This window comes from Lytechinus variegatus, chromosome 4, assembly GCF_018143015.1.
Source record: "Lytechinus variegatus isolate NC3 chromosome 4, Lvar_3.0, whole genome shotgun sequence".
NCBI classification, from domain to species: domain Eukaryota; kingdom Metazoa; phylum Echinodermata; class Echinoidea; order Temnopleuroida; family Toxopneustidae; genus Lytechinus; species Lytechinus variegatus.
The window spans coordinates 12,361,134-12,378,543 of NC_054743.1; the positions used below are offsets into that span (position 1 = coordinate 12,361,134).

Here is a 17,410-nt window from a genome sequence, read left to right on the forward strand (position 1 = left end):
TTTCATTTCACAGTTCATTATCCGTCCGTACACAGCAAAACCTGTGGTGTTAACTGGTGTACATAGAGGACCACACCAGTTATTTTACACCGGTTTTAAATTGGTGGTGTTAGTTTTACACCTATAGGTGTTATTACAACACCTATGGTTGTTACATTTACACTCTTTGGTGTTAAGTTCAATCTCTAGGGTGTTATTTTAACACCTCAGGGTGTGGTCCTCTATTAACACCAATTGGTGTCAGTTTTAACACCACAGTTTTTACAGTGTAATATTGCATCATCGTTGGACCTTTTTTTAAGTTGTAATTTTTATCAATATCAATTTCATTATTATAAATTTCACCAATGTATTATTATCATTATAGATTTCAAATGATCTCATGCCAGCATGATATACATAGTATTTATGTACGACTTTTTTGTATGACCTTGCCCAGAGCGCCTTGCTCTCCAAGTGCTATATAACAGACATCACCATGTAGAATCCTATACAACTTCGAAGAAATCAATTTAACACCGAGTTATTAGGCCTATGGTAAAAATAAGTCATTATATTGTTTTGAAGAAAGTCAAGTGTACATTATTTTAATGGAAATCTCAGCATCAGTCATCAAGGAATCACTTTTCTCTGAAACGGCGGTTCAACTTATTTCCTCAAGTTATTAAACATTCAAATATTGGGTATGCTGATCTTACTGGTAAGATTAATGTACCTAGCCGATACCATTGACAAACATGATTAGTATCTGTAATGTATTCATTGTATGCATAACCCAATAATATCTATTGTACACACGAGACACCAGGGGCCCGTTGCAGAAAGAATTGCGTTTAAACGCAAGCCAAAGAATCAATCGCAAGTCCCAAATGCGCGCTGTTGATTGGTTGAAAATCAAGTTGCGAATGTTTTTAGAGTTGCGATTGATTGCAACTTTTTCTGCAACGGGCCCCAGGAACCGATAATCACCTCGATTCACACCCGGTTTCACAAACCGAACACGTTTCCTGATTCTTTCCCCAGGGTTCTTTCCACTGCTACAAAAAGGCAAATCAAATGTCTACTTTTTTTTCTACGAAGAACTAAAACAATTGGACTGACAACTGATTAAAGTGCATTAGTTATTTATTGCCGCAAATTGTTTCATCATGATGGAGACACATCATTAAACACGTATGAAAAAATGAATCAATTATGATTTTATGTAATAACATAAGAAAAGGGAAAGTGGGATACGACATCATCAGCCCACCTAATGAACATTCATGACAATGTGCATAACTGTTTTCAAACTTTAAAATTCAATAACTTCGTTATTTATTGTCCGATTTTGATGAAATTTTCAGCATTTTGCTTTGTGAATTTTACTCCTTTTATTTAGATATAAATATTTTCAGCGCGGATCATCTCTTTAAATGTTAAATTCATGGTTTTGTTGACATATCTTCTCATCATTTATAAACAAGATAACCAGATGCTTTTTAAACATGTTAAAATTGGAGCAGCAAAATTAATGTTTTACGGTAAAAGTAATTTTGTTCCTTAATTTAAAAAGAATGAAAAATTCTAAACCGCTTTTAATCAAGTTTATGTACATTTGGATAAAGTAGATTGTGGCTCATATATTTTATTTCCGAGACGTCGGTTTTATCAGTTGTAAAATAATTCTACCTGCATGATTTTTAAAAGTAAATCTTAAACATATCAAAGAAGATGCAGATAATCAGTACAATGATTATCAAGTACGTGGAAACAAGAGATAGCTCACAAGAGCAATGATCACACCCTTGAAATTTCGTTGACTACAAAACAAAAACCCAGATGAAAATACTGTATGCAAACAGTTTCTGAGCGGATTGGAACAAACCATTAGCATGATAAGCTTTTTGTTCTTCACATTGAGAAAGGCTAACCTATATTTCATGCTGGTAGCACATTTCCGCAGCAGCACCTGACCAAAAAGGTGATTGGACGATGCTCGTTGTATCTTTTTTTTTTACTTTTATGACCGTACTACAAACAAAAGGCTGCATCAACCGATTTTTAAATCTGACACCATCATTATTCATCGCCTCGACGTTTCACTTGGAGTTACTATGGTTCACGCCCTGTTCCTAGGTAACATGTAGTCATCCGCGAAGCAGACGACAGCGTGTATCGATATAAAACCCCGATAGCCACCGATCGTTCCACTACTTGGTCTCACCAGAACTCCTTGATTGTTTGGCCGTGAGAGTTCTCTCAACAATTTTCAAATTTTTCGCTTATGAGCAGCTCTTGAATCACTGATACATCGAATAAGCCAAGATTTGTTTCTGAAAAGGGGAAAGAAGTGCTTTTGAATGAAAGAGTGAATGATTTTGGAGTAAAGCAAAATAAGTTGATGTTATCACTGCTTCGTCGTCAACTTGACACCACTTCTTAGAATAGATCCCTTTCATCGGAAAACCTCAAAATGGTAAGTAAAAGTTTCGTATCAAAATAATAAATTTATTGATCGATTTGAAATATTCATCGGGAGCAATGCTTTACCTACACAAAAGTAATGATTTTATCTGAATGAGCGACGATTTTATCTAAATGAGCTACATTGTACCTGTTTAAAACACATAAAAATCGATAGAATTTAATGATTAGGATTAAATCGGTAAAATTATTTCTCCACAAAAGACCCTTTAGAATTTGATAAAATATGTTAGATATGTATGTCAATAAAGATTATCTAAATCCTAAATTAGCTAAATATGTAAAGGGGGTCATTAATCGAACGAATTCGATTGTCAGTACTTAATGTTACTTTGAAACATCTAATGAAATGATTTAAGCCATTTACCTAGAAATGGTGATAGTTTATACACATTGTTCGTAGTTAAATTCATAAAAACAATGATCTATCAGAAAAATGTAGAAATCATGGATGAGTGATATGATTTCTAGCAGAGGTTGTGAAGAATAGAGACGAGTTTGCTTCCATTTATGAACTACTTGATATTCGTGATCGTGGGAAAGCGTAGAGAGAATTGAATGTTCCACTCCTTGATCATTAGAAGATTGATTTTAAATCGATTTTCATCACATTCATTGATTTCCATTACTATTCTCACTCCTCTCTCGCCAATCACATACTTTTAGTAACGTATTGCAAAATCATATCGAATAATAGTATGTCAGCTTGTATAGTATCACCATGACAACGGCGGGCAATCGATAATCATTTGATATTTTTGAATTGAACTTCGGATTACTTTTCAAATCACGGCTTTTGCCCTAGACATTATTTGCATTTTAATGATTTTCTTGATAATGAAACGGTTGAATTTTGTTTAGACCTTGAGCTGTGATTACGCCGTTATTCTTAAGTGTGTATGAGAATTAAAGGTGCCAATCTACCTTCAAAAAATTTAAATCAATAAGTCATCGGGGTAGAAAATGGTTCTTCAATACCTTAACTCGAACAATCTATTAGGTTTAAGTACAATCAATTAAACAGACATGCATGTCCAGATAAAACATTCATATTCATTATTCTGTATAAGATGAATAATTTATATCATGTTTTCTTGCGCTGGACGAAAAATTAAGTAATACTGTATTCTCTCCTCTTCCTTTTCCTCCTCCTCCTTCTTCTCCTCCTTCTTTTTCTTCTTCTTCGTTCTCTTTCGTTCTCTTCTTCCTCATTTTCTCTTTTTTTCTTCTCCTCTTTCTCATCCCCTTCGTATTATCTTTGTCTTATTTCTCTCTGTCCACTCATTCACTTTTTTTATAGCGTGAATGTCTATCCCTTCATCTCGGCCAAGCCGGTGTCCAGATGGGCAATGCTTGTTGGGAGTTGTTTTGTCTCGAACATGGCATCCAGCCTGATGGTCAGATGCCCTCAGACAAGACCATCGGAGGTGGTGATGACTCCTTCAACACCTTCTTCAGTGAGACTGGAGCCGGCAAACATATACCAAGAGCGGTTTATGTGGATTTAGAGCCTACAGTCATTGGTAAGCGATTTTTTAAAATCATAATCCGATTTTTTTTTTTATTTTGCAATACATTTCTAATTCATCATCATCATGCTTATCATAATAATTCTAAATCACACTCGTTAAAATGACTAGTTTGGGTGCAATAATTTCATCTAATCAAGAATCTTACAACTGCTGTACAGATGGGGTGGTGGCTTGGGGCGCCCTCCCCCCACCCCTCCGTCACCACCAAGTTCCACGACTGAGCAAGAAAATGAAGAAAAAGGAAATGAAAAGAAAAGGGGTAAAAATATGACATCATTTTCTGGATATTATGTAAAAAATTGTCATGAACTTAGATTCTCATTAAAAAAATTAGAAAAACAAATTGGGTCGTTCACCATCTCGTGACTATACAAGAAATCCCCCGTCAGCCACGACATGATTTCTGATTAGTTTTTAAGAATCAAACAAGAAATTACTTAGAAAAAACAGTCTGATATTAGTAAAAATGAATAAGTGAAATCACCTGACCCTATCTTCTAATTTTCAAATATTTATTTCAGATTGAGCCTCACACCGACCTTCTCCCTCAATGATTGTTCTCAGACTGTTAGTAATATTTTCCCTCTATTCTCTCTTTCTTCCATTGATAATTGCTTAAGTTTTTGTCTCCTTTTGATCCAATTCCTTCCCGTCCCTCTCAGTCTCATTCACATATTGTACTCCGTTCACTGTTTTTATTATTCAAAATACATATTTTATATGGTAAATTTTCTTAAATTTCTCATTCGGGGCGTGAGATTGAATTCAGAGTGTTCACGGTTTCAGCATCAACAGCAAATAAATCAACAACATAGAATAAAAAAAACACCGAACCAAATTTGTTTCCAGATCATAATATTGGTGGTGTGTCATGAATGGTGTAATTCAAAGCGAAAATGAGGGTCGATACAACATCTATATTCTACATAAAAGCATAATGGAATGAGAGAGAAGAGGAGTAAAAATCGATTGTTATGACCAGTGAAATGGGCATGAGTGGTAGCGTAAATCTAGTCCAGTTTAGCGCGGTTTAGTGCTAAAGGCAGCTGAAAAGGGCGGAAATGCCCCGCTTGTAATAGCCGAACCTGAATAATAACGATCAGTGTACAAACAGGCCTGTATGAACTAAACCTCAATGGTGTTGATATATATGCACTCTTGGAGATAAAAAGTGGGGAAAACATATTAATGTCATACATTCACTCTTCATTTGTTTGAAGTGAAGGACGCTCAATATTGTTGTGTAATATGTAATCGCACGCTTATACCCATCGCAACTTTGCAACAACTTTGAAAATTCTTTTGAAAAAATACTTTTTATATGCCATTTTCGATCACACTGTACTGTACACATATTTTTTTCCTTGATGCGCAGGTAGTACATAATAATCATTTATTATTTTATTCCTTATTTTGAAAAAAAATAAATTTTTCTTCAATTTGTAGTTGTCATTATATATTTTATGAAATTTCTTGCTCCAATACAATTATCGTTTCTTGGATACTTTTGGAAGTTGTGAAGAAGAATCGTTTACCCAATGTGCCTATTTGACTTGAAATGGCTAACCGTTTTTCACAAGAACCTGTTGACAACACAAAGCAGATCAAGAAACAACCTTGCAAATTGTCCATAAAACACGATAGCTTCATTTGTTACAACAAACCCCTTTTATATCAGTTATTGATATCAAGTCCGCGCTAAAAGTCAACTCTTTCATTCATATGGAGGTTGTTTGCCGAAAGAAGTTACCAGCATTCCCTAGAGTCCATTGGAGGACAATGGCTTAGCTAATCCCTTAATCCACCTGTACATAGAGCGATCCCGCCCCTGTTTATCTAGTTAATCCACCCGTAAATAAGGAGGCACTTTGCGACACCGAGATCGATCTCAACTAATCCCTCTGTATGCTCTAGCTATTCTTACTGTCACTAATGTTTGTCAAGGTAATGATGAGGAGGAGGAAACGAGGAGGGTACTTGAAATGGGTACTTTTCTGCAGGATCCTTCTTCGAAGAATAAGGAAAAAATATGGTCCCAATTCTCCCCAAGTTTTATTCGTATTTTCCTATACTTTTTAAAAGTTTATTCACATGTTCCCATTCTGATATTTTCGTTTATCCTCTGCTCTGTGTTGATGGTAAAATGATAACATGAGTTTAGTTTTAAAGACAATATTTTGAAACGATTTAACAAACAAATAAAATTCGAAAACGACGAAACCAACCAAGGACCTACGTGTACTTTGGTCTTTGGTATTTTCAATATATTGCAGTAGACTTGGCACAGTAAAATAGTCCAACTCTTTTATCTACAAACTATGTGTTTTAAAAGAAACTCGAATTCAGTGAAATATTGGCCCAGCATAGTTTTACTAGATGATTGCACCGCACGAGCATCAACAAATCAGCGAGATTATTTCTCGTGAGATTGATCGTGAGAATTCGAATAAAAATATGGTTTCTTCGACCAGAACTGTTAAAATTTTTAACCTAATTTTTGTCAATTCTGGGCTAAAGTCACGCTGCAGCCTTTCAGTCAAATCTTATTACCAATATATTGTTTTTAAAAGCGTTGGTTTCAAACTTTCCTATCAATATTTGGGCCATGCCTGCACTTGACTTTAATTCTAAACGTGTACGGTTCCCGGTAGATCCTCACGACAAGTTCTACTCTTATCATCATGAATGGATGACTGTTGAAGAGACAATAGTGCTCCCCATCAAATAATTTTCTATCAACGTTCTAAATTATTTAGTATTACGTGATAAATCTTGGCGTTTTCGCCTGAGATATACTAGTCTTTTCGAATGGGAATCCTTTTAACGCCTAGTATCAACTTTCATCACGGTATTAAAATCGTGCAGTACACGTTCCTTTTTCAGCGCATCTGTTACCGGTTACCATAGAAACGAGGAATCGTAACTTTGGCAGCACGCGTATAAGCATGATAAACAACAATAGAACAAAAAAATGATCATTATCATATCGGTGTTTTGTTTCATTCTATACAAAACAAAACAAAGAAAGAAAATTCGATGACTCATTAAGATAATTATTTTTGTACCACCAGAGTTCAATGAACAAATTCCTTATACATAGTTGGAAACACATCTGTTGCCTAGAAAATATAACTTAAAAAGTTATTTTTTTAGGGGGTGTTATCAATGTCTTGTAACATCCGGGAAATAATTAATATATTCACACGGGATATAAACAAAAACGTTGTCATATTGATTATAAATAATTATTTTCATAGCCAACTTTGAATGCTGTTACTATTTTTGTCATGGTTGTTTTTCCTTTAAATGATAGCACACATAGTTTTCAATCATAAAGTTCAGCTATATTCATGCTCTCAGCCATATAATATAATTTATCAAGGATACAAAATGCATGATATTACTGTTGGAAAATGAAAGACATAATTACTAAACTACAAATGTGTGTTTTAGATAGATATTAGCTCCAGAAATGCAAACATATGATTAGATAGAGGCAAACATGATGTCCAAAGTATCATGTTTTTTTTCTTTAGATATACATGAAAAAAAAAACGAGACATCAATATACCGTCAAGGAGATTTAAACGACATAATGTTACCCATCAAATATTGGATATGCAAACGTGACAATATTAGTGTGGTATCAATAGACATTGATCCTATTTTCTGGTATCATGCAATTTGCCAAATAGCAATATTTTGACAAACCAGCTTACAATGTACATATAATACGTTTTTCACCATATAGTAGCAGATAATTCATATAGGATTTGAATGTTCAATGTAACTTACAGGGAAAGCAACAACTCAACTACTACAGTAAATCCAGAATATAAGGGTTTTCATAGATACACAATCAGACCTTTATATACTCTTCCTCCCCCTTAACTATACTTGAAAATCATATAGGAGGCCATACCCCCCCCCATTTCTCTTTGGCACCACCCTGACTTACTTTACCACTATTATCACTTCCACCAACATTATATATATACTACTAGTAGTAGTATTACTACTACTACGACAACAGCAACAACAACTACTACTACTACGACTACCACCACCTCCACCACCACCACCACCACCACTACTACTACTACGACTACCACCACCACCTCCACCACCACCACTACCACTACTACGACTACCACCACCACCACCACCACCACCACCACTACTACTACTACTACTACTACTACTACTACTACTACTACTACTACTACCACTACTACTACTACTACTACTACTACTATACTACTACTACGACGACGACGACGACTACTACCACCACCTCCACCACCACCACCACCACCACTACTACTACTACTACTAATACTACTACTACTACTACTACTACTACTACCACTACTACTACTAATACTATTTCTTATACTACTACTACTACTTCTTCTACTACTACTACCACTACTACTTCTACCACTCCTACTTCTACTACTACTCCTAATACTACTCCTACTATTATTACTACTACTACTACTACTACTACTACTACTACTACTACTACTACTACTACTACTACTACTACTACTTCTACTACTACTACTACTACGACTACTGCTGCTGCTGCTTCTACTACTACAGTAGTACTTCTACTACTTTAGTAGTAGTAGTAGTAGCAACAGTAGTAGTAGTAGTAGTAGTAGTAGTAGTACTAGTAGTAGTAATAGTAGTAGTAGTAGTAGTAGTAGTAGTAGTAGCAGTAGAAGTAGTAGTAGTAGTAGTAGTACTACTACTACTACTACTACTACTACTACTACTACTACCACCACCACCACCCCCACTAACCCCCACACTACTTCTGATAACGTACCATCACCACCACCAGCATGACCAGTACCTCCACTACATTTATGTTCATAGACCTAGAAATATTATTTGTTTGAAAAAAGTATTTTTTAAGAAAACGTAGTGTATTCGTGAGCAAGGGACTTTTTGCCCCAGGCACGCACCCCCCCCCCTCAAATAAGTTAACTTGACCGTTTTATCTTAATCGAAAATGGCCCGTGCCGGGAGATTCAATGGACGTCTTTCCCCGATATAGAAACGTCGTTACTAAGAAATAACTATTTCAAGTTTATCGTTATCAACGTGCTTTATCAGTACTCAGGTCATCATAAGTCCAATATACAAAGCTACCGTTAGAAGTATAGCCACTGTTTACTTTGGAGTAATTAAACTTTTGACAGTTTGTTTTAAAATTTGTTGTTTGTTTCATACAAATTCATTTCAAGCCACATGGAAATAATGTTCACCCACCCCCTCCATATCCTCTCCCATTATCCCAGAATCGTTTAATTTAAATTCGAACATTTCTAGAAGTAAAACGCTCTCGCTCAAAACACTCGTAACCGACTTTAGAATGCTTAAAGCTAGGCCTCATTATGTAACGGTCCCTGGTATATCTAAAGGGTGTGTACAATACATCCCAAACTTGTCCAAACCAAAAGTATAAAAAAAAATAGCATAGTGGTATGACTATATTATATGATATTTGAAACAAATGAAACTCTAATTCGTATGCGAATCTCATTTTCTTCATTGTCAAACAAAAAATGGAAACTATATGAATCGGTTATACTTCCATTGGTATCATTGACCTCTTGATAATCACTGACTATGCTTTATCAAGTGATATTAAAACTATGCCATTGACATTAAGAGTTGTACTAGGTCATAACTGTGTCTAGTGTAGATGTCGACCGTTATCGTTTAGATATAAGGTACATGGATATGGTGTCGTTCTCAAAATCGAAAAGTGAGACAGGTATATAACCATTGAGATTGAAGTAACTCTACATCCTTACCTAGTTTGTATGAGTAAATAGGCTCTCCATAAAATGTGTTTCTGGTGGTGTCGACAATATATACCTTGCCACTTTAATGCGCTTCACACCAGTCACTGAAATATAATTAAGACAATACTATCAGTAATTTAAGCAGAGTATTCAGGATTCAGAATATATTCTCGATCAAATATGAATTATATTATCACGATTGTCTTTAATACTGGTTAAATGGGGTACACTACTGTAAAAACTCTGCGAAAAATATATTTATTATATCGGGTTTTATATCTATCTAACGCAACCCACTGTTAAAAGAAGGCTACACCGATAGATGATAAAACAGTACTGAAGTGGTTAAACATATATATATATATATATATATATGAAGCAGGTTTCAGTGTTAATTTGATTCAACACATAGAGGTCCTACACTGCATTCATCATGTGTATGGTGTTGATTTAACACCACTGGTAGTAAATTCAACTTAGCCAGAGACAGCACCCTGCGGCCTGCGGTTTACTGTGGCGTAGATGTGTCCACAAATTGTTCATACATCGACTAGATTAACCAGAGATTATTGTCCTCGTTAAAGTACAAAAAAGCAACAAAAAAAACCCCCAAATACCCCTATACTTCCTGAATATTTTGAGATGAATCAGGCAATGTTAGCGTAACATCACAAATTAACGAACACCAATTTGGTGTCACATAACACCCGATTTATTGCAGTGTAGTATTCCAATATTTATGGGCAGCATGGTGCCTGCCTTAACTCAACCGCGTCCATTGATGATCACAAATTCACAAATACTCAAGATTTTAAAATTTGTAATTTACACCTAATGTATCATGTGTATATCAACTACAACGATGATTTTCAATACTAACAAGGTTATTTAAACCAATGGATATGAGAGAGTGATTAAGTAGACTTTCCTATTTCGTAATATTTATGTCCATACCCTCGGACTTTTTGTTTCTTGTTTTCCCGCCATTTATGATCGATAGCCGGAAGAGGGTAACGATCAATTTTATCACCTGCTGAAATAGGCCTATACATTCCATGACATGGTTTATAATACGCGCAATTGTACAACCGATTTGATGTATTCCATGCGTTTTAAAAATCATTGCTTATTTCGTCAGAAAGCTGAATAGAGAGAAAGGGGGTGGGGGGAGAAATAAAGGGCTTTTTAGAGAACAGAGTGAGATTGAATAAATTTTTATTACCATGTTTTTAACATTTAAATTCTTTCCACTAGCTCCTTCCCCCCTTCCCATGTTTACACAGTCAAGGGGCACTTTAATTGCTATAAGCAATCGCCCCCCTATACGCTCCCATCCTTTCCCCCCAATTTACCATTTTCCTCATTGTGTATTATTCATAAAAATAATAATAAGAATTAACATTATTTGTATAGGGCTTATCACAAAGCATGCCTCTAATCGCTTAGGAAAAAATAAAAATAGAGAAGGAATTTCAGCAAAAAACTATAGTAATTTTATAGTTCACAGTAGACTATCGACAATTGAGGGGCTTCATATGCGAAGGGAAAGGCTATTTAACAAAAAAATGTAGATAAAAGTAAATAGTCTGTATCTTTTTTTTACACGGACCTCATACCCTTTCCATTTTCTTCTCCGATTCCAGATGAAGTTCGAACCGGTACTTACCGTCAACTTTTCGGTCCCGAACAACTCATAACCGGTAAGGAGGATGCTGCCAACAACTACGCCCGTGGTCATTACACGGTCGGCAAGGAGATCATTGACCTCGTCCTCGACAGGGTTAGGAAGCTGGTATGTATCGATAAGCGCTGACCTTAATATCACTTCTTTTTTTTTCCTTTTTTTTAAGTGGAGTTACCGACTGGTCTAGTCTAAGGTACCTACATGAAAGTCCGAGGATCGATTCCCGATCACGGCTTCTTGGGCAAGACATTTGGATGCATTGTTCTTTCTATCATACATTGAATGGATGAAAATGCTAGTGTAACTTTTAAAAAAAAAACATTGCGATTGAAAAGTGTAATTGGTCAGTTATATCACAGTTATGACATCATATAATATTATAATTATCATTATACCATAGATTGCTATATTGTAAATCGGAGTTGTTTGTAAATTACAATAATTTGTAAACGTAAGTGTTTCAAGGTTAACGTTGGTTCGTATTGTAAGGTGGCATTGTTTATTGTAGAGGGATTGAAATCCTTGCTTCAAGACAAAGTTTGTTTTATGGAGCGATTTTTTTTTATACAAAAAATATCACATCTTCCCATCCAGTTGCCATTCCTCATTTTCCTGCTCTTCCTGCCACACATCTTCCTCCCATTAACCTTCTTTCTTTCTCGAATTCCCCCCTCCTGGTTCTCTTCTCCTCTTTCGTCAACCGGTCAACAGACCACGAATACGCCACATAACTTTCTTTGTTTCATCCATCCATTCATTTCCCCGACGCCGTTCTCTTCATTGCATAAGTTTTTACTACCCTAATTCTCTTTATATTGATTTAATTGTCCACACATGGAAAAAGCACCCCGATCTTCATAACTGTTCAACATTTTATTTTGTCAGGCCGATCTGTGTTCTGGACTCCAGGGGTTCTTGGTCTTTCATAGTTTCGGTGGAGGCACGGGATCAGGTTTCACATCGCTTCTCATGGAACGACTTTCAATCGACTACGGCAAGAAATGCAAGCTCGAGTTCGCCATCTACCCCGCACCTCAGATCTCAACTGCCGTGGTGGAACCTTACAACTCAATCTTAACAACCCATACCACACTGGAACACTCCGACTGCGCCTTCATGGTCGACAACGAGGCCATCTACGATATCTGCCGTCGAAACCTTGACATCGAGCGTCCGACGTACACGAATCTCAACCGCCTGATCGGACAGATTGTATCTTCGATTACGGCGTCGTTACGCTTCGATGGCTCTTTAAACGTCGACCTGACGGAGTTCCAGACCAATCTGGTGCCCTATCCTCGTATCCACTTTCCCCAAGTTATCTACGCCCCGGTTGTTTCGGCTGAGAAGGCATATCATGAGCAACTAAGCGTTTCAGAGATCACCAACTCATGCTTTGAGCCAGCCAACCAGCTAGTCAAGTGTGATCCTCGTCATGGGAAGTACATGGCCTGCTGTCTCCTGTACCGTGGTGATGTCGTCCCCAAGGATGTCAACGCCGCAATTGCTAGCATCAAGACCAAGCGCACCATCCAGTTTGTCGACTGGTGTCCAACTGGCTTCAAGGTCGGTATCAACTACCAGCCACCCACTGTCGTCCCTGGCGGCGACCTTGCTAAAGTTCAACGCGCCGTCTGCATGTTGAGCAACAACACAGCCATTGCCGAGGCATGGGCTCGTCTCGACCACAAGTTCGATCTGATGTACGCCAAGCGTGCTTTCGTCCATTGGTACGTCGGAGAGGGTATGGAGGAAGGAGAGTTCTCCGAGGCTCGTGAAGATTTGGCTGCTCTCGAGAAGGACTACGAAGAAGTTGGTGTTGACTCGGTCGATGGTGAAGAGGAGGCCGAAGAAGATGATGAATATTAAATAACAAAAACTTTTCTCTCTGTAGATGTATGCATGCAATATTAATTTATTAAAGTTTTGAAATTATAGTATGGAGGTACAAGGAGGCTCTTTCTTCTGCATTCCCTAGTGCCTTACATCTTTCTTTTGCTACTCTTTTAAAATCACTGTTCGTGAAATTAATATTTATATTTTCGGTTGTGATACTGAATACATTTTAGAAAGAGTTTTCATCCAAATCATCCTCCGATATTCCATGAGTAAATATCCGAGATCGGTGTAGTACGGAAGACCGCACCGCCAAGGTCGAGGTCAGATTGTCCTTGGAAAAGGATCGAAGGCCAAACACTTTAAAGCTCCTCGGCCAAGTTTTAGGCCAATAAGACTACTAGTAGTTATCCGAGACCAAGTGCAGGAATAAGGACACACATTATCTTCGAGGGACACAACGTTGAGACCATGCCTAAGGTACAAATCTCGGGGAAAGGACTATGAATTCACCCACAGGAGGGGATTGGTGGAGGACTAAGCTATACTGCCTTTGAGATTGGGAGGGATATGTTATCCCTCGTTGTCAACTGCACTTGCGCAATTATCACTTTATATGCGATTTGGATAGTTGTGGGATAATTACAGGTTTGCTCATGCTGTAAAGTAAATAAGCATAACCAAAAATTGACGAAAGCTCTCCAACGTTAGAGGTTGAGAACATGGCGGGGGCAAACAAAAACAAAAGGAATGTCAAATTATGAAATTATAACAGTTATGTCAAATTTTGAATCATCACAAATCTTTAATTTTTCCCTCACTTTCCTCAATCAAAGGGCTTAAAGGCCTATTCAGAAATAAAATTTGAGCAAAAGGTCATATTCCTAAAGGGTTACAAAAGAATGCCATACCATATAGGTTGGAGAAACTAATTCCTTGCCTGAGTGTGATAAATTATTCCTTTTCGAACTGCCTTATCATGGATAAGTTTGGGTTTCTTTTTAGTTTCTTAACAATGGTAATCCTGACCCTCAGTCATTTCTATATTATTCATTTTTTTTTTTCTAAAGAACAACTTTATTAAATCGTGTTTATGACAATGATTGTATCGTAGATTATATCTTAATCTTGTCTGAAATAAAATTGATCCTTGCTATTATTTGTTCATCCATTGTAGTTTGCAATCGCATATATGATTTTCGTTCTTAGATATTTTGTATTTTTACTTATTAAATCTCCTTGTAAACAATGACACCTCCCTTATCTCTTAATATATTAGTGGTAGAAACATAGGAATTTATTTAGTAAATTATTTCATAACATTCCATAAATAAGCTGTTTTAGAGCATTCTAAACGCATTTTTATTTGAGGGAGCGCCCAATGTCTGTACATATTCTTATACATATATATAAAAACAATCATAAGACTGTTTTGTAAATGATGAATCATGGTAAGATTTTTTTTTCGGAAAAAACGTATATTGTTTTTGTTCAGAACTCAATAATGCCAATACCTTGGAAATCATATATATTACATGAAAATGATGATCTGACTACGTACGCTGACAATAACAAATCGAACATTCGATGTGCCCAAAGTTTACATTTATTTCGGCATGACATTTCATGCGAAAGAGATATAACAATCAGAATATTGTTACCTCCAAACTACAACTGCTCTTTTTTAATGCCTTTCATATCTATTTGTCGATAGTCTTTAAATTTGTTATTGTTTGAATGTACCGCTTGACAATCGATAGGATCTTTGTGTTAACTATCATTAATAAGTAGAATCTGTTGCGAAAAGGAAAATGAAAAATAAAAAAAAGGCTTTCTTTTCAAATTTGGCATGATTTGATATGTTTGCTTACAACTCACAAGAGCTGCTCTGATGATACATTGTATGTCTTTTTTTAAATAATAAAGCTATCCACATTTTCATCATTGATACATTCAAACTAATTTCATTATTCTGTTTCAATTATTTACGTAGATGAGTGCACAGTTGTACCGCAGATCAGAAGCGGGTCCACGAGGGCCAACCACCCCCCCCCAAAAAAAAAGTGGCCAGGGGCCTGTTGCATAAAACTTTTTACCTGAGGAAACTCTGGTAAAAACTGAAAACTAGGTTAGTCTGATTTCTGCCATTGACTTTATCACAGGACGAAAACTCTGGTAAAAACAACCTGAGTTTTCCCAGGTAAAAAGTTTTATGCAACGGGCCCCGATTAATAAAGGGAGAGGGGTAGAGTGTGGGGGGGGCAGAGCAAAGCAACCTGTTTCACTTTTCTTTCACTGACACAAAATTGGCAATGAATGCCTACTTGGCTGTAAGAAATTTTACCTTCACAATTCATCAGTAAACACTGGCAGAAAATTTTATGCAACATACCGATCTGAATACAAGAACAGAAGTTAGATCAAGAGAGAGAGGGGGGGGGGGGGGAGAAAGAGGGTGAGGAGAGGAAGAAGACAGTTGTGTATTGTTCACATACTACCGGTATTCAAATATATTCTTGACATTCTTCCTTATAAACACTGAACATATATATCTCCCTTTCCATCCTCTCCTTTTCACCCCCTTCTCTCTCCCCCTCTCTCGTATCCCTTCTTTCCCCTCTCCCTTCCCTTTCCTTTTCTCTCTTTTCCTACTTTTTATTTTTTAATTGATAAACCTAAAGAGTAACCACATCCAGTAAAATAAATCTGATTTGCTTCAAAGAGTTTCTTTTCATCATTTTATTTTCATTTATTGGGTCAGAGGACCAACATATTTCCATTTTCTACAGATAGAAGTAGATACGGCTCTGAGAAGAAAAAAAAACAAAAATACAAACTAATCGTTTGTACATCATTTTGTCACATTTGTAAAAAAAACCAAGACGAGACAAATATCTGATCACGAAGGTTTTACAGATGATGGCTTGTCAATACTCAATAGTCATTCAATAGAAATGGGATTTAAATGGTATACTGACTGCATAGTATAAATTAAGATGCATGGGACATAGACCGGAACATAGCTAGCAATCTATTATCGTTGATAGTATACCAAAATGGGCAAAGACATCAACCAAACGTTACAGTAATTCAACAGGGTTTTTTTTACTTCTAGAAATTGTGTACATTGTAAACAAAGTTCTGGGGAGCATGTCAGTCATGAAAGAAATCCGACACTTTATCTGACAAGTTTCATTTTATCTGACAGTTACCATAGTAAGTGATTCTCAGCCGAACAAAATCAAGGTAATTTGTCACATCTGGCAACTTAAAATGTTCTCCTAGGGAGCATTACATGAATATCTTGTCTGACAAGTTGTCACATCTGACAACTTTCCTTGATTTTGATTCGCTGAGAAGCACAGTTCCTATGGTAACTGTCAGATATAATGGGACTTGTCGGATAAAACATCCGACAAGTCCTTTCATGAAACACTCCACTGATCTCTCTATATATCCAACCATACATCAACTAAATGAGCAGAGGACTACCTCATTTATACATTTAATTCATTAATAAACCATAATTTTCCTTTTAATAAGTGGGTAAGGTCAATAAATGTACAAATAATTTATATTACAGGATTATTACTTGATTATTTGTTAGTCTAAAGACCATTTCTTTTTGGGATTCAGAGCAGTCGACATGAATATTCATATAGAACACTTGTATCAGACCAAAAATAATCATAATACAAATACGAGTGTCGTCCACAATGGAAATAAAGCATTACTGAACATGACAAGAATTATAAAAATAAAAATAACATGAATAATAATACTAAAAACAGCAAATAAATGAAATACAAGAAAAAGGAAATAGATATTGCTTTCACGTTACTTAAACAAGAATGAATGTCGTATTCTTGTTTTGCATACATAATATCATAAATTCAACTTCTAACTTTTACAGCAAACCAACGAGTGTTTCACAAAGCCTGATCACAGTTCTAATTTAACAAGTAAAACAATACTGTTTGGGGAATTAATCTTCCTTTCTTTGCACTACATGATCGATTGGATATTGCATGAGCTGGACAAATGACAGATTTAAACAATAACCATATGTTGGG

General features: G+C 36.2%; 1 protein-coding gene across 1 annotated transcript; it reads left to right on the forward strand.

Annotated features, from left to right (window-relative positions):
* The first annotated feature begins 2,029 nt into the window (after positions 1 to 2,029).
* Positions 2,030 to 14,017, forward strand: LOC121413409 (tubulin alpha-3 chain-like). The gene is made up of 4 exons (XM_041606213.1): positions 2,030 to 2,458; positions 3,767 to 3,989; positions 11,461 to 11,609; positions 12,387 to 14,017. Exons 1-4 carry the CDS (start codon positions 2,456 to 2,458, stop codon positions 13,368 to 13,370), a joined length of 1,359 nt encoding a protein of 452 aa, XP_041462147.1. The 5' UTR covers positions 2,030 to 2,455; the 3' UTR covers positions 13,371 to 14,017.
* The last annotated feature ends 3,393 nt before the right edge of the window (positions 14,018 to 17,410 follow it).

Coding starts and splice junctions, on each gene's coding strand:
- LOC121413409 (XM_041606213.1), top strand. Junction 3,990..11,460: donor TTTAGAGCCTACAGTCATTG/GTAAGCGATTTT, acceptor CTCCGATTCCAG/ATGAAGTTCGAACCGGTACT. Junction 11,610..12,386: donor TCGACAGGGTTAGGAAGCTG/GTATGTATCGAT, acceptor TTATTTTGTCAG/GCCGATCTGTGTTCTGGACT.